Source organism: Lampetra planeri, chromosome 64, assembly GCF_965212315.1.
Source record: "Lampetra planeri chromosome 64, kcLamPlan1.2.h2, whole genome shotgun sequence".
Taxonomy (NCBI): Eukaryota; Metazoa; Chordata; class Hyperoartia; order Petromyzontiformes; family Petromyzontidae; genus Lampetra; species Lampetra planeri.
The window spans coordinates 1,609,230-1,624,287 of record NC_136170.1 but is presented as its reverse complement, the minus strand read 5'-3'; the positions used below and the strand labels follow the sequence as shown (position 1 = coordinate 1,624,287).

Sequence of the window (15,058 nt, the reverse complement as noted above, 5' to 3'; positions counted from 1 at the left end):
TATTGAGCAGAGAAGGAGGAGGAAGGGCGACACGAAATCTCAGTAGATGATACAGAGACTCATAGAAATACACAGAGACTCAGAGATACACAGAGACTTATAGAAACACGCAGAGACTCAGAGACACACAGAGACTCATAGAGATACACAGAGACTCACAGAGACACACAGACTCATAGAGATACACAGAGACTCAGATATACACAGAGACTCATAGAGATACACAGAGACTCATAGAGACACACAGAGACTCATAGAGACACACATAGACTCACAGAGACACACAGACTCATAGAGATACACAGAGACTCAGATATACACAGAGACTCATAGAGATACACAGAGACTCATAGAGACTCACAGAGACTCATAGAGACACACATAGACTCACAGAGACACACAGACTCATAGAGATACACAGAGACTCAGATATACACAGAGACTCATAGAGATACACAGAGACTCATAGAGACACACAGAGACTCATAGAGATACACCGAGACTCATAGAGATACACAGACACTCATAGAGACACACACACTGACACACACACATACACACACACATACACACACACATACACACATCACAATCCCCCCCCCCCCGCGTTCCACCCACACAGGCGACTCGCCCCGCCCCGCCTCAGAACTTCGACTCCAGCACGTTGCGAGGTTGCGCAAGACGCGTGCCCCCAAGAAGCGTGCCCCCAGGGCACTTCGGGGGGCTGTGGAGGGAGAGAGACACAGAGAGAGACACACAGACAGACAGAGACACAGAGACAGACAGACATAGACAGATAGAGAGACAGACACAGAGAGAGGCTGAGCGAGAGAGACAGTGAGACTGAGAGACTGAGAGCGAGACAGACTGAGAGTGAGCCTGGTAAGAGACTGATAGAGACAGTGAGAGAGAGAGAGAGTGATCGAGAGACTGAGAGACAGACTGAGAGATAGATTGAGACTGATAGATAGACAGAGACTGAGTGAGACTGATAGAGAGACAGACTGAGAGATACACTGAGAGAGACAGACTGAGAGAGACAGAGACAGTGAGAGAGAGACATACTGAGTGAGACTGATAGAGAGCGATACAGAGAGAGACTGAGTGAGACTACGAGAGGGAGGAGCGCTTTGGAGAATTATCAACGGAATTCGCTGCGGTTAGTGGTGGTGGTGGTGGCGGCGGTTAGTGGTGGTGGTTAGTGGTGTGGTGGTGGCGGTTGGTGGTGGTAGCGGCGGTTGGTGGTGGTGGTTAATGGTGTGGTGGTGGCGGTTAGTGGTGGTGGTGGTTAGTGGTGGTGGTTAGTGGTGTGGTGGTGGCGGTTGGTGGTGGTGGTGGCGGTTGGTGGTGGTGGTGGCGGTTGGTGGTGGTGGTGGCGGTTGGTGGTGATGGTGGTTAGTGGTGTGGTGGTGGTGGTTAGTGGTGGTGGTTAGTGGTGTAGTGGTGGCGGTTAGTGGTGGCGGTTAGTGGTGGTGGTTAGTGGTGTGGTGGTGGCGGTTAGTGCTGGTGGTTAGTGGTGGTGATTAGTGGTGTGGTGGTGGCGGTTAGTGCTGGCGGTTAGTGGTGGTGGTGGCGGTTGGTGGTGGTACTGTGTAGTAGTGTCTAGTAGTGTAGTAGTAGTGTAGTAGTAGTGGTGGTGGTAGTGGTAGTAGTAGTGTAGTAGTACTGTAGTAGTAGTAGTGTAGTAGTAGTGTAGTAGTAGTGTAGTAGTAGTGTAGTAGTAGTGGTGGTGGTAGTGGTAGTAGTAGCGTAGTAGTACTGTAGTAGTGTAGTAGTAGTGTAGTAGTAGTAGTGTAGTAGTAGTGTAGTAGTGTAGTAGTAGTAGTGTAGTAGTAGTAGTGTAGTACTGTAGTAGTAGTACTGTAGTAGTAGTAATACTATAGCAGTCGTAGTACTGTAGTAGTAGTAATACTATAGTAGTAGTGTAGTAGTAATACTATGGTAGTAGTAGTAATACTATGGTTGTAGTAGTAGTAATACTATAGTTGTAGTAGTCCTGATTAACGCCGTCGACTGACTCGGGTTTCCACGCTGAATCCTGACAGAGCCCGAGTCCTGAATCAAGTCTCGAGTCGGATCAAGTCTCGAGTCGGATCAAGTCTCGAGTCGGATCAAGTCTCGAGTCGGATCAAGTCTCGAGTCGGATCAAGTCTCGAGTCGGATCAAGTCTCGAGTCGGATCAAGTCTCGAGTCGGATCAAGTCGGATCGAGTCTTGAGTCGGGTCGAGTCTTGAGTCAGGTCGAGTCACTTCAAGTCTTGTGTTAAGTCGGATCGCATTGGAATCGGGCCCCATTGGGATCGAACCGTTTTGAAGAACATATCTCACTGGAGTTGGATCGCACTGGGGGTCGGATCCCACTGAGATCAGGGGGGGGGGGGGCATTGGGGTTGGACCACACTTTAGGATCGGACCGCTTTGGGCTCTGTCCGCTTTAGGATCGGTCCTCTTCGTGCCGGGCCATGCTGTTCTCGGGCTCGCAGGGTCCCCTGCGTCGTGCCCTGCAGGCGACCCAGGCGGTGGCCGGCGTCGTGGGCAGCTTGTGCGCCCTGGTGGCCGCCGCCTCGAGCCGCTGGGACGCGCAGGGCGGACTGTGGGACGACCCCCAGCCTCGACTCGCCAGAGCAGGCTTCAGGGATGACACAGGTGGGTGTGGGGTGGGTGGTGGGTGGGTGGGTGGTGGAGTGGGTGGTGGGGTGGTGGAGTGGGGGTGGAGTGGGGGTGGAGTGGTTGATGGAGTGGTGGGTGGAGTGGTGGGTGGAATGGTGAGTGGTGAGTGGAGTGGTGGGTGGAGTGGTTGAGTGGTGAGTGGAGTGGTGGGTGGAGTGGTGGGTGGCTGGTGGGTGGAGTGGTGGGTGGAGTGGGTGGTGGGTGGCTGGGTGGGTGGCTGGGTCGTGGAGTGGTGGGTGGGTGGTTGGAGTGGTGGGTGGAGTGGTTGGTGGAGTGGTGGGTGGAGTGGGTGGTGGAGTGGTGGGTGGAGTGGTGGGTGGGTGGAGTAGTTGAGTGATGGAGTGGTGGGTGGATTGGTGGGTGGAGTGGGTGGTTGGTTGGGTGGAGTGGTGGGTGGAGTGGGTGGTTGGTTGGTTGGGTGGGTGGAGTGGTGGGTGGTCGTGATTGATTGATCGAAGATGACGAGTTTGGGCACCGCTCATGTTTGGTAAAATTCACGGCCGTGGTTTGTTCATTGAACTTCTTTCGCGCAGTACGTAGCCAACATTGCTAGTCTGCGTGAGTATGTGGGTCTCTGTGTGAGTCTATGGGTCTCTGTGTGAGTCTATGGGTCTCTGTATGAGTCTATGGGTCTCTGTGTGAGTATGTGGGTCTCTGTGTGAGTCTATGGGTCTCTGTGTGAGTATGTGGGTCTCTGTGTGAGTCTATGGGTCTCTGTGTGAGTCTATGGGTCTCTGTGTGAGTCTATGGGTCTCTACGTGAGTCTATGGGTCTCTGTGTGAGTCTATGGGTGAGTCTATGGGTCTCTGTGAGTCTATGGGTCTCTGGGTTTCTGTGTGAGTCTATGGGTCTCTACGTGAGTCTATGCATGTTGAACTGCTTTCGCACCGTACGTAGCCAACCACGCTTGTCGGAGGTGTGGGGGAAGGACAACAAACTAACACACAAAAATCAGTTCCAAAGAAATGAGTTTGTCAATCTCGACGACGATGATGACGACGACGATGACGACGACGACGACGACGATGACGACGACGACGACGATGATGATGATGATTTAGAAGATGCAGCACAGCTCCCAGTGGCTTCCGAAAACCCGAAAGGGAAGAGCGTTCCAGACGGCCGCAGAAGCGCAATCTGAAAGCGCTGTCCGTCTTTGTTCGACGGCTCGGCCAGAAGCCGCCGCTGCTTGCGAGGATGACCGCAGTTTGTGCGGTGCGGGAAGTGAATCACGTATAATGATTCACTGTGTAGCAAAAAAACATTTATATTTAGAAATGTACCTATTTTCATTGAGAAAACGTGGTGTGCATTTGTGTCATTCCTTCACGTAAAGTCCTGGTCACAAAAGCAAAGTTTGTGGGCAATAATAGCCATTCTCTATACTTTTGAGGCATAAGCAATTAGGAAATAACACTTACTACCCAGGAACAGAAAACGTGTTGCATCGTGATTTATTTTAATAATTATTAGCGGAAGAACAAGGCGTGGCAGTGCCCCACCTCGATATTAATTTATCACAAAAAACATTTGAAATATTCTACGGTTCGGGTTTCCTGGCCAGCTGCTGGCCTGGATGCTTTCCACCACCCCGACGATAACTTTTGTCGTGGGAGTGCCACGCGGGTATTAACCAGGGCGGCCACCCGGTCGGAACCACGACCTACTTGGCAAAGGATAAATGAAACCACGAACCATTTTATTGTATTTTACCAGGCAAGGCCTCACTGAGCTAAGTAGCTCTTTATCAGGAGCGGCCTGGACATCACCAATGACAGCGCGAGGCAGTGGCGGCTTCTCGACATCGTGTCGACATTCATGGTAGTAGCCAAACACTCTAAACGTGTGGTGACGCGGACTCTAAATGCGGAGGGGAAAATCGGAGGACCCGGAGGAAAATCCACGCGGCCACAGAGATAGAGAGAGACACCACAAACTACAAATATACAGCAGCAGGCGTCAGGGTCGGGATCGAACCCACGACCTCCTGTACACCAGGCGAGGTAGTTGACATCTCCTAGCCACCGTGATGATGATGAGAGACTCAAACTCCAAATATACAGCAGCAGGCGTCAGGGTCGAGATCGAACCCACGACCTCCTGTACACCAGGCGAGGTAGCTAACATCTCCTAGCCACCGTGATGATGAGAGAGAGAGACACACAAACTCCAAATATACAGCAGCAGGCGTCAGGGTCGGGATCGAACCCACGACCTCCTGCGTACCAGGCGAGGTAGTTAACATCTCCTAGCCACCGTGATAATGATGAGAGACGCAAACTCCAAATTAACAGCAGCAGGCGTCAGGGTCGGGATCGAACCCACGACCTCCTGTACACCAGGCGAGGTAGTTGACATCTCCTAGCCACCGTGATGATGCTGAGAGACTCAAACTCCAAATATACAGCAGCAGGCGTCAGGGTCGAGATCGAACCCACGACCTCCTGTACACCAGGCGAGGTAGCTAACATCTCCTAGCCACCGTGATAATGATGAGAGACGCAAACACCAAATACACAGCAATAGGCGTCAGGGTCGAGATCGAAGCCACGACCTCCTGCGTACCAGGCGAGGTAGCTAACATCTCGGGGGTGCCTCTCCGCAGCCGTGCAGGCGGAGCGTGTGTACGCGGGCACCGCGTGCGTGCTGGCGTGCGCCGGGGCCTCCGTGTGCCTCCACATGCTGCTCTTCTGGGACCAGCGGCGGCACGGGACCCCCGCCCTGCACCGCGAGCGCACGCTGGTGCCCAGCTCGCTGCTGCTCGCTGTGCTCATGCCCACCGGTGAGTAGCGCCGGCTGGGGCCCAGATCACTCCTGGTGATGATGCGACTGGCAGGCTCACTCCGCTGGCTCTCAACTCACTCCACTCCGCTCCACGCACTCTCCTGCCTATCATCTCACTCCACGCTCTCTCCTACCTCTCCCCTCTCATCTCACTCCACTCCCCTCCACACACTCCCCTGCCTCTCATCTCACTCCACTCCCCTCCACGCTCTCTCCTGCCTCTCATCTCACTCCCCTCCACACTCTCCCCTGCCTCTCATCTCACTCCACGCTCTTCCCTGCCTCTCATCTCTCATCTCACTCCACTCCCCTCCACGCTCTCTCCTGCCTCTCATCCCACCCCACTCCCCTCCACGCACTCTCCTACCTCTCATCTCACTCCAACCACTCTCCTGCCTCTCCCCTCTCATCACCTCGCTGCCCCCTCACCCCCCACCTATCCCCGTGCCGCTTGTAATCTCGGATGCCCCCTCACCCCAATTCCCTCCACCCCTGCTCCCCCCCACCGCATCCTCCCACGGCCACCGACCCCTCACCCTCCCACCTCCCCTTGTGCCCCCCCCCGTGCCCCCCCCCCCCTTGTGCCCCCCCCCCCCCCCCAGGCGTGCTGACGCTCATCCCGTGGGCATCGTTCACGGTCCGCAGTGGCTACGAGGGGGGTCCCGGCCTGCTGCGCTTTGGCTACTCCTACGGCCTGGCGCTCATCGGCTGGCTGCTGCTGCTCGTCGTGGTGCCGGTGCTTGCCGCGCTCGAGAACTGCCTGGAGGTCGGCGGCGTCACCGGCGGCGGTGTCACCGGCGCCGGCGTCGCCACGCAGGCGACGGTGGAAGCCGCAGCGGCGGCGGTCGCGGCGGACGTTGGGCCGCTCGGCGTCGGCCAGGCGGAGCGGGAGCCGGAGCCGGAGCGGGAGCGGCTGCTCCGGAAGAGGCCGCGGGACGAGGAGGGCGTCGCCGTGGAGATGAGCGAGCGGACGAGGCCGGCCAGCGCTCCCGTGCGCAGCGATGCGAAGAGGGGAGGGGCGGGCGGGGAGGAGGGGGGGGGAGGAGGGGGGGGAGGAGGGGGGGGGCGGCGGGGGGGGGGGCGGGGGAGGAGGAGGAAAGATGCGAGGCAGACTCGGGCGTATTGAGTCATCCTTTGGTTGGGGGGGGGGGGCGGCCGTGGCCGGGAGAGGCGGTGACGACGGTGAACGTCACGGCCGCCCCTTCGTCCGTCCTCACGGTCATCATCGTCGTCGTTGTCGTCATAGTTATCGTCGTCGTCGCACCTGGGGGGCTTTATTCTCACATTCGGATGGTCAAGCCCAGACGGACACAACGGCGTGAGGGGCCAGCGGAGTGCTGGATCATCATCATCATCATCATCGTCGTCGTCGTCATCGTCGTCACCGTGATGTCTCCCCCTCGGTGCGTGTGGACCGCGTCATTGCGGCGTTGCACGTTGCACGTTGCACGTTGCACGTTGCACGTTGCACGTTGCACGTTTTGGATGACCCACAGTCGCCACGCCGCTGCCCGAGACTTTGTTGAGTTTCCCACCCGAGCAGCAGCATCGTCGTCAGGCGGCGATCGCGTCACAGCTGACGTGGTCTGCAAGGTGGACGCGTCACCGCTGACGAACGACGTGTCCGGCGTTCCGTCGATGTCCCGCATCGCCAAAACACAATCGTCTCTCGCTCTGTGAACAAACGAAACAAACCCGGAGGCCGCGATGGCCCTGCGACAGAGGTCGCAACCGGGTACCCGATACCCGTACCCTACCCGATACCCGTTACCCGTACCCTACCCGATACCCGTACCCTACCCGATACCCGTACCCTACCCGATACCCGTACCCTACCCGATACCCGTACCCTACTCGATACCCGTACCCTACTCGATACCCGTACCCTACCCGATACCCGTACCCTACCCGATACCCGGCTAGCCGTACCCGACTGGGTACGGGTACCCGTTTGCGACCCTAGTGCGGCCGGGTACGGGTAGACCGTGAGTCACTGGTGAGTCACCGATTGTCACTCATTTCCCAACGTCTTGTCTCTTCTCACAATTCAAGCTCCTAGAATCAACCCACCCGCGCCTGCAACATGGCTTCATCCCAGAGGTCGCAATCGGGTACCCGATACCCGTTTGCGACCCTGGTGCGGCCGGGTACGGGTAGCCGGGTAAGGAATCAAAACCCGTTTGTGACCTCTGCCCTGCGAAGACCGCGGCGGTGGCGACTTGGCCGCGGAGTGGCCGGCGAGCCGGGAGCCGCGACCCGATTCGGTTCGGAAAAGTGGGCCGAGATTGATTGATTGCACTGGTCAACACACTTTTTCTGGCATAAGGTATAATTTTGGGGTGCTGATTCCAAATGTGGAATCAGTTTTTGTCCATCACATCAGGTTTTTGAGATATCAAATATTGCATTTTCAATAAAAACTGCAGAAGAGAAATATTAAATAAATGTGGATATCTACATAAAATTATATTATAAACGCACTATCCTAAAAATACAGCACCATATTTTAACACTAAAGCAGTCACTGACTCGCAACAACTTGCAATCATAAGTGACAGAGTTATGCACGGGCATAAGTAGTACTAATCACATACCTGAATTTCCCATAAATATGCTAAATTCCTATTGATATGCAAATTCCTTTGTCAAGGCGCTCTTCCCCCTCCAACCCAGCTCAATATACGCTGCCAAACCTGGTGGTGTTTCATTCAGACGCTGTCTTCCCGACAGACCTGTTCTTCACCTGAGGACGGCTGCTTGCGTTGTGTTTTATTTTTTATTATTTTATTATTTCCCTTCTACGTGACTTTTATTATGTTTTATTTTTATTATTTTATTACTTCCCTTCTACGTGACTTTTATTATGTTTTATTTTTATTATTTTATTACTTCCCTTCTACGTGACTTTTATTATGTTTTATTTTTATTATTTTATTACTTCCCTTCTACGTGACTTTACCGACAGAACCAAGAAGATGAATCCCTGCACTCACGAAAGAAGCTTTAAATAAAACATAACAAAGTATTTGATTATGTTTTATTTTTATTATTTTATTATTTCCCTTCTACGTGACTTCATCGAAAGAACCAAGAAGACGAATCCCTGCAGTCACGAAAGCTTTAAATCGAAACCGTGTGGGGATTTTGGGGAGACGCAGCGGCCTCCTGGCATCGTCCAGGAGGCGGCGACAGAGGGCAGCCGACTCGAGGCGCACTCACACCGCTCACCACCCTGCACCAGGGTCTAGTGTATAGTGTAGTGTGTAGTGTAGTGTGTAGTGTAGTGTATAGTGTAGTGTGTAGTGTAGTGTATAGTGTAGTGTATAGTGTAGTGTATAGTGTAGTGTATAGTGTAGTGTGTAGTGTATAGTGTAGTGTGTAGTGTAGTGTGTAGTGTAGTGTATAGTGTAGTGTATAGTAGTGTATAGTGTAGTGTGTAGTGTAGTGTATAGTAGTGTAGTGCATAGTAGTGTATAGTAGTGTATAGTGTAGTGTTGTGTATAGCAGTGTATTGTGTAGTGTATAGCAGTGTATAGTGTAGTGTATAGCCGTGTAGTGTTGTGTATAGCAGTGTATAGTGTAGTGTATAGTAGTGTAGTCACTAGTGTTGTGTATAGTTGCGTAGTGTATAGTATTTTTGGTTCTTTCGGTAAAGTCACGTAGAAGGGAATAAAATAATAATAAATAAATAATGTTTCCTTACTTTATTTCTCTTCTACGCTACTTTACCGAAAGAACCAAGAATATGAATCCCTGCAGTCACGAAAGCTTTAAATCGAAATCTTTGCGGTGTATAGTTGTGTAGTGCATAGTACTGTAATATCGTTGTGTATAGTAGTGTGGTGTATAGTAGTTTGTAGTGTAGTGTGTAGCGTCTCGTAGTTTATAGTGTAGTGTATAGTGTATCATCATCACGCGCGCGCACGGCTGAGGGTTTTCTGCTGTTTCCCGTTGATTGGATGACAATAATCCATGTGTAGGACCGCAGAACTTGGGGCAGTTGTTGGCTGCTGCCTTCCCGCGTAGCTTCATAGCTTTTTTAAAAAATCAGAAACGGAACTCGGTCATCACGGAACGAGAGCCTCGGCGAAGTGAGTGCGGGACTTGTCGGCGCGTGGACCATTTGTCCCGCAGTTTCAATGTCGATTCTAAACGCGGAGGGGAAAGACCGAGAGGAGAGACACGCAAACTCCAAATATACAGCAACAGCAGGCGTTGTCAGGGGCCGAGATCGAACCCACGACCTCCTGTAAACCAGGCGAGGTAGTTAACATCTCATAGCCACCGTGATGATGATGAGAGACACACAAACTGCAAATATACAGCAGGCGTCGGGATTGAACCCACGACCTCCTGTATACCAGGCGAGGTAGTTAACATCTCATAGCCACCGTGATGATGATGATGAGAGAAAGAGACACGCAAATTACAAATATACAGCAGGCGTCGGGATGGAACCCACGACCTCCTGTATACCAGGCGAGGTAGTTAACATCTCATAGCCACCGTGATGATGATGAGAAAGAGACACGCAAACTCCAAATATACAGCAGCAGGCGTAAGGATCGAGCCCACGACCTCCTGTAAACCAAGCGAGGTAGTTAACATCTCCTAGCCACCGTGATGATGATGATGAGTGAAAGAGACACGCAAATTACAAATATACAGCAGGCGTCGGGATGGAACCCACGACCTCCTGTATACCAGGCGAGGTAGTTAACATCTCATAGCCACCAAGACGCTGTCCTCTGTCTGAGTCGTCCTCTCTCTGTGTGCCGCCCTTCCTTGTCGATGATATTATATTTCACAGACACAGTGCTCTTGATGATTCCGGCTGTGTGTTTGTGGGTTAAACATCGCTGCAGTGTTGTGGCTATTGTTATCATTCGGGTGATAACACTGCGTGTTTTGTTTGCAATACGACTTTAAAAAAATTAAAGACTCCTTTTATGTTGCAGGTAGGCGTGTGTGTGTGTGTGTGTGTAAAATCATCGCCACTGGGGAGACAAAGGCGGCCGGGCGTGGTGTTCGTCTGCCACAGCGCCGGTAGCCTTCACAGCTGCTGCTACTCGCTAACAGCACTTGCCCCTACAGTCTGTTCAAGGCTACACGGGGGATCTTTGTCTTTGTTTGTCGGGGAGCGGTGGCGCGGCGGTTAGCGCGCTGCGCTCCGAACCCGGCGACCCGAGTTCGATGTTTTGGTGACGACTATCTGAACCGGTCCTGGGCCTCCTCTAGGTCGACTCAGCATCAAATGAGTACCCGCTGCGGTGTGTTAATGGGGGGGGGGGGGGTGGCTGCCGAACGTGGTGCTGGCCACCCACCCACATCGCGTGAGGGGGGAGAGCCCAGGACCGGTTCGGAGAATCGTCACCGGGGAATCGAACTCGGGTCGCCGGGTTCGGAGCGCAGCACGGCGCTAACCGCTGCGCCACCGCCCCCCCCCACTTCCTCTTTCGTACGGCTGCTGATGGAGATGCAGAGGCCACAACAACGGGGGGGGGGGGGAGTGCACCCCGCGTGTGAGTCTGTGGGTCTCTGTGTGAGTCTGTGGGTCTCTGTTTGAGTCTATGGGTCTCTGTGTGAGTCTGTGGGTCTCTGTGTGAGTCTATGGGTCACGTGCCGCGACATTCGGCGGAGGGGTGGGTGGGTTGGTTTGTTGGTGGGTGGGTTGGTTTGTTGGTGGGTGGGTGGGTAGGTTGTTGGGTGGGTAGGTTGTTGGGTGGGTGGGTGGGTTGGTTGGTGGGAGGGTGGGTTGGTTGGTGGGTTGATGGCTTGGTGGCTTGGTGGGTTGGTGGCTTGGTGGGTTGGTGGGTTGGTTGGTTGGCTGGTGGGCTGCGGGGTTTCCACGTGTCAAGCTCATGGTGGTTGGTGATTATCTGATGTTGTTCATGCAAATTATTCGCCACCCACGCCACACGTGGGGAGAGATCGAGCCAACACACGCGGGCGAGGGGGAATCCCAGGGCCGGGTTTCAAACCGTCAGACAATGAATGGCACGTGAAGACGAACTTCTTTCGCACCGTACGTGGCCAACCGTGGCTAATCGGAGGTACGGGGGAGAGACAACAAACGAACACAACAACAACACAACAACAACAACAAGTTCCACAGTTCGCCAGCGTTGCTTCAAGAAAGGCTGCCTCCGCTGCTGATGAGTCACTGAGTGTCGAAACCGGTTCCAAAGGTGAAATTTCGATTTAAAGCTTTCGTGACTGCAGGGATTCATCTTCTTGATTCTTTCGGTAAAGTCACGTAGAATGAAAATAATAAAATAATAAAAATAAAACAATATAATAATATAATATAGACCATGGCCATTATTGACAACACACGTTTTATCTTTATTGATATCATCTTATCTGTCATTGTTTCAATTTATATTCTTTGCAGCGGCGCTAATGATTACACTGAGTCTCTTGCACTGATCAATCATCGCGTGACTCATCCCCCTGTAAATGTTTGAGCCGTGATTTGTTGAGTTTCGTTCGAGCCAGACCCTGGCCGCTGATGAGACACCGGGCGTAACAAGTAAACCCGTAAAAACAAAGTTTTTCACTATAAATCCTTTATATGCGTGGCGGCTAGAGTCCTCTCGTCCTCTGGCTTGAGATGGCTGCCACCTATGGGTCAGATGATTGCATGGCACCATTAAGCAATTGGGAATTAAATATAATTTATTTTTGTCCTAAAAGTGTAAAATTTTGGGGAAAAAATGTCACGAACATTAATTGTCACGCACAACGAGTCTGTGTGGAAAATGTCAGCTCGATTGGATCACGGGAAGTGGGTTAAAAAACGACCGAAAGATTTGCACGGTCGTAAGCAAGCAAGCAAGTGAACTTAATATAAAGGATTTTAAAAAAACAGCCCTCGCCAGCATCCCTCACCTGCCAACCCCACACGGTTTATCCCCCAATTCGTGTGCAGGGAAATTGAGTTTTCAGGTCTCGACGGCCCACAGCCGTTCAATGCGGGCACCTAAAACGTGAATTGTCTATACTCTTAGGTTTTTTTCGGTAAAGTCACGTAGGTAAAATAAACAAATAATACCAAAAATGTATAACCAAATAAATAATAACAATAATACAAAACAATAATAGAAATAAAATTAAATACAATTATTTTATTTTTATTATGTAAAAAAAAAATTCCTACGTGATTTTACCGAAAAAAACCTACGAGTATGAATCATTGCAGTCACGAAAGCTTCAAATCTAGAGTGAATTGTCTATTTGTGTGTGTTTCTTCCCTTGCGATGGGACTCTGTAAGATGAACGTCGAGATTTATAAAGGGGCACGGGGTGACCGATACGGTCTAGAATTGGTCTGGAACAAGGTAGGGGCATTAATTCTAGATTTGAAGCTTTCGTGACTGCAAGGATTCATATTCTTAGGGTTTTTTCGGTAAAGTCGCGTAGGTAAAAAAAAAATTAAATTTGTATTCATAAAACTAAAATAAAAATAAAATAAAAATCACGACGTTTCGGAGGCAAATTGATAGCTGTATCAAGTAACTTGATGCAGCAAGCGTGCTGTGACGGTTCCACCTGAAGACGGAAGCTTGTGTTGCCTCCGAAACGTCGTGATTTTTATTTTTTATTTTATTTTACTTTTATTAATTTATTTATTTTTTACCTACGTGACTTTACCGAAAAAAACCTAAGAATAAGGTAGGGGCAACTGATAAGGGGTCCACACGTGATGGCATTCATCCGAGCGAACCGTCCTGACTACTGCTGATGAGACACCGTTCGCAAGAAACCTGCCCCATTGCCGGCATTGACCCGAGCGAGATGCCGAAACCGGTCGAGTGAGTTTTGCCTCTCTCCAAGACAATGCCACTGACATTCTACACTTACGAGGGGGGAAGAGGCGGCTGACGGGCGCACCTCTGATTAGCGCGGTTGGCTACGTAGGGTGCGAAAGAAGTTCAGCTCATGTACGTACACATAGACTCACGCAGAGACACATAGACTCACGCAGAGATACATAGACTCACACAGAGACACATAGACTCACGCAGAGACACATAGACTCACGCAGAGACACATAGACTCACACAGAGACCCATAGACTCACACAGAGACCCATAGACTCACACAGAGCCCCATAGACTCACACAGAGACACATAGACTCACACAGAGACCCATAGACTCACACAGAGACCCATAGACTCGCACAGAGACACATATACTCACACAGAGACCCATAGACTCACACAGAGACCCAGACTCATACAGAGACCCATAGACTCGCACAGAGACCCATAGACTCGCACAGAGACCCATAGACTCACACAGAGACCCATAGACTCACACAGAGACCCAGACTCATACAGAGACCCATAGACTCGCACAGAGACCCATAGACTCACACAGAAACCCATAGACTCACATAGAGACCCACAGAGGCCCATAGACTCACACAGAGACCCATGGTTAGCACGGTAGGCTACGTACGGCGCGAAAGAAGTCCGACACACGTCCACACGTCCAACCTTTGTTGATTTGTAGTCGGCCACGTGTAAAAGGCATTGTCCGCTTATCTCTTCCGTTATTAACAATCTTCTACGCAGACGCTAATGATTATTTTAAGCAGTGTTCTTAATTAACTCAACACCTACACACACCAACAAAGACAAAGATCCCCCATATAGCCTTGACAGACTGTAGGGGCAAGTGCTGTTAGCGAGCACCTATGAAGGCCGCAACGGCACACGAGGGGGTGGGTGGCCAGCACCACGCCCGGCCGCCTTTGTCTCCCCAGTGGCGATGTTTACACACCGCACCAGGTACTCATTTGAGGCTGAGTCGACCTAGGGGAGGCCCAGGACCGGTTCAGATAATCGTCACTGGTGTTGGCCGTGAGCGGGAATCGAACTCGGGTGGCCGGGTTCGTAGCGCAGCGCGCTAACCGCTACACTACCGCTCCCCACGCACACCAACACATGCATACACACCAACACGAACACACACACACACGAACACACACACAGACTACAAAGACGCACACAACAGGGAAGCTATCGGAGCAAACGATGTCGTTAATTGTGGGGGGAGGTGGGGTTGGGGTAGATTATAAACATCGCCTCGATCATCATTACACCTTCTTTGCCAGTACCAAAATATGATAATTGGCTTTTTCCCCTTTTTTAAAATTATATTTTGGTACTGCCAAAGGAGGTCTAATGATGTAGATGCTCACCCCGAGCCCTCGTTACTTTGATAGTGAATCGTCTTTGAGCTGTGTACGCCTTTTGGCGTCCTTTGATCTAACACCGATTGAGACGAGGCTCAAAAGAAAGCCGTCTCTGGTGTGGACCAATCAGTTTCAAGGACAATGCATATTTTATCAGAGTTTGTTTTTTTTCGATTTAAAGCTTTCGTGACTGCAGGGATTCATCTTCTTGGTTCTTTCGGTAAAGTCACGTAGAAGGGAAGTAATTAAATAATAAAATGTATTTTAAAAAATACTTCCCTTCTACGTGACTTTACCGAAAGAACCAAGAAGTGTGTTTTTTGTTTGCATTTTGACCGCCAGCATTGTGGTTAATGCAGTAACATGATTCCGGGTAAAAAGGTTTCAGAAAAAAAGGGGTAA

The 15,058-nt window shown here is 51.3% G+C and overlaps 1 protein-coding gene across 1 annotated transcript; it reads left to right on the top strand.

Annotated features, from left to right (window-relative positions):
• Nucleotides 1–7,133, top strand: LOC144737051 (uncharacterized). The gene is made up of 5 exons (XM_078619700.1): nucleotides 1–1,159; nucleotides 2,046–2,645; nucleotides 5,275–5,451; nucleotides 6,056–6,475; nucleotides 6,997–7,133. The coding sequence occupies exons 2-5, from the start codon at nucleotides 2,462–2,464 to the stop codon at nucleotides 7,131–7,133; spliced, it is 918 nt and encodes a 305-aa protein (XP_078475826.1). The 5' UTR covers nucleotides 1–1,159; nucleotides 2,046–2,461.
• The last annotated feature ends 7,925 nt before the right edge of the window (nucleotides 7,134–15,058 follow it).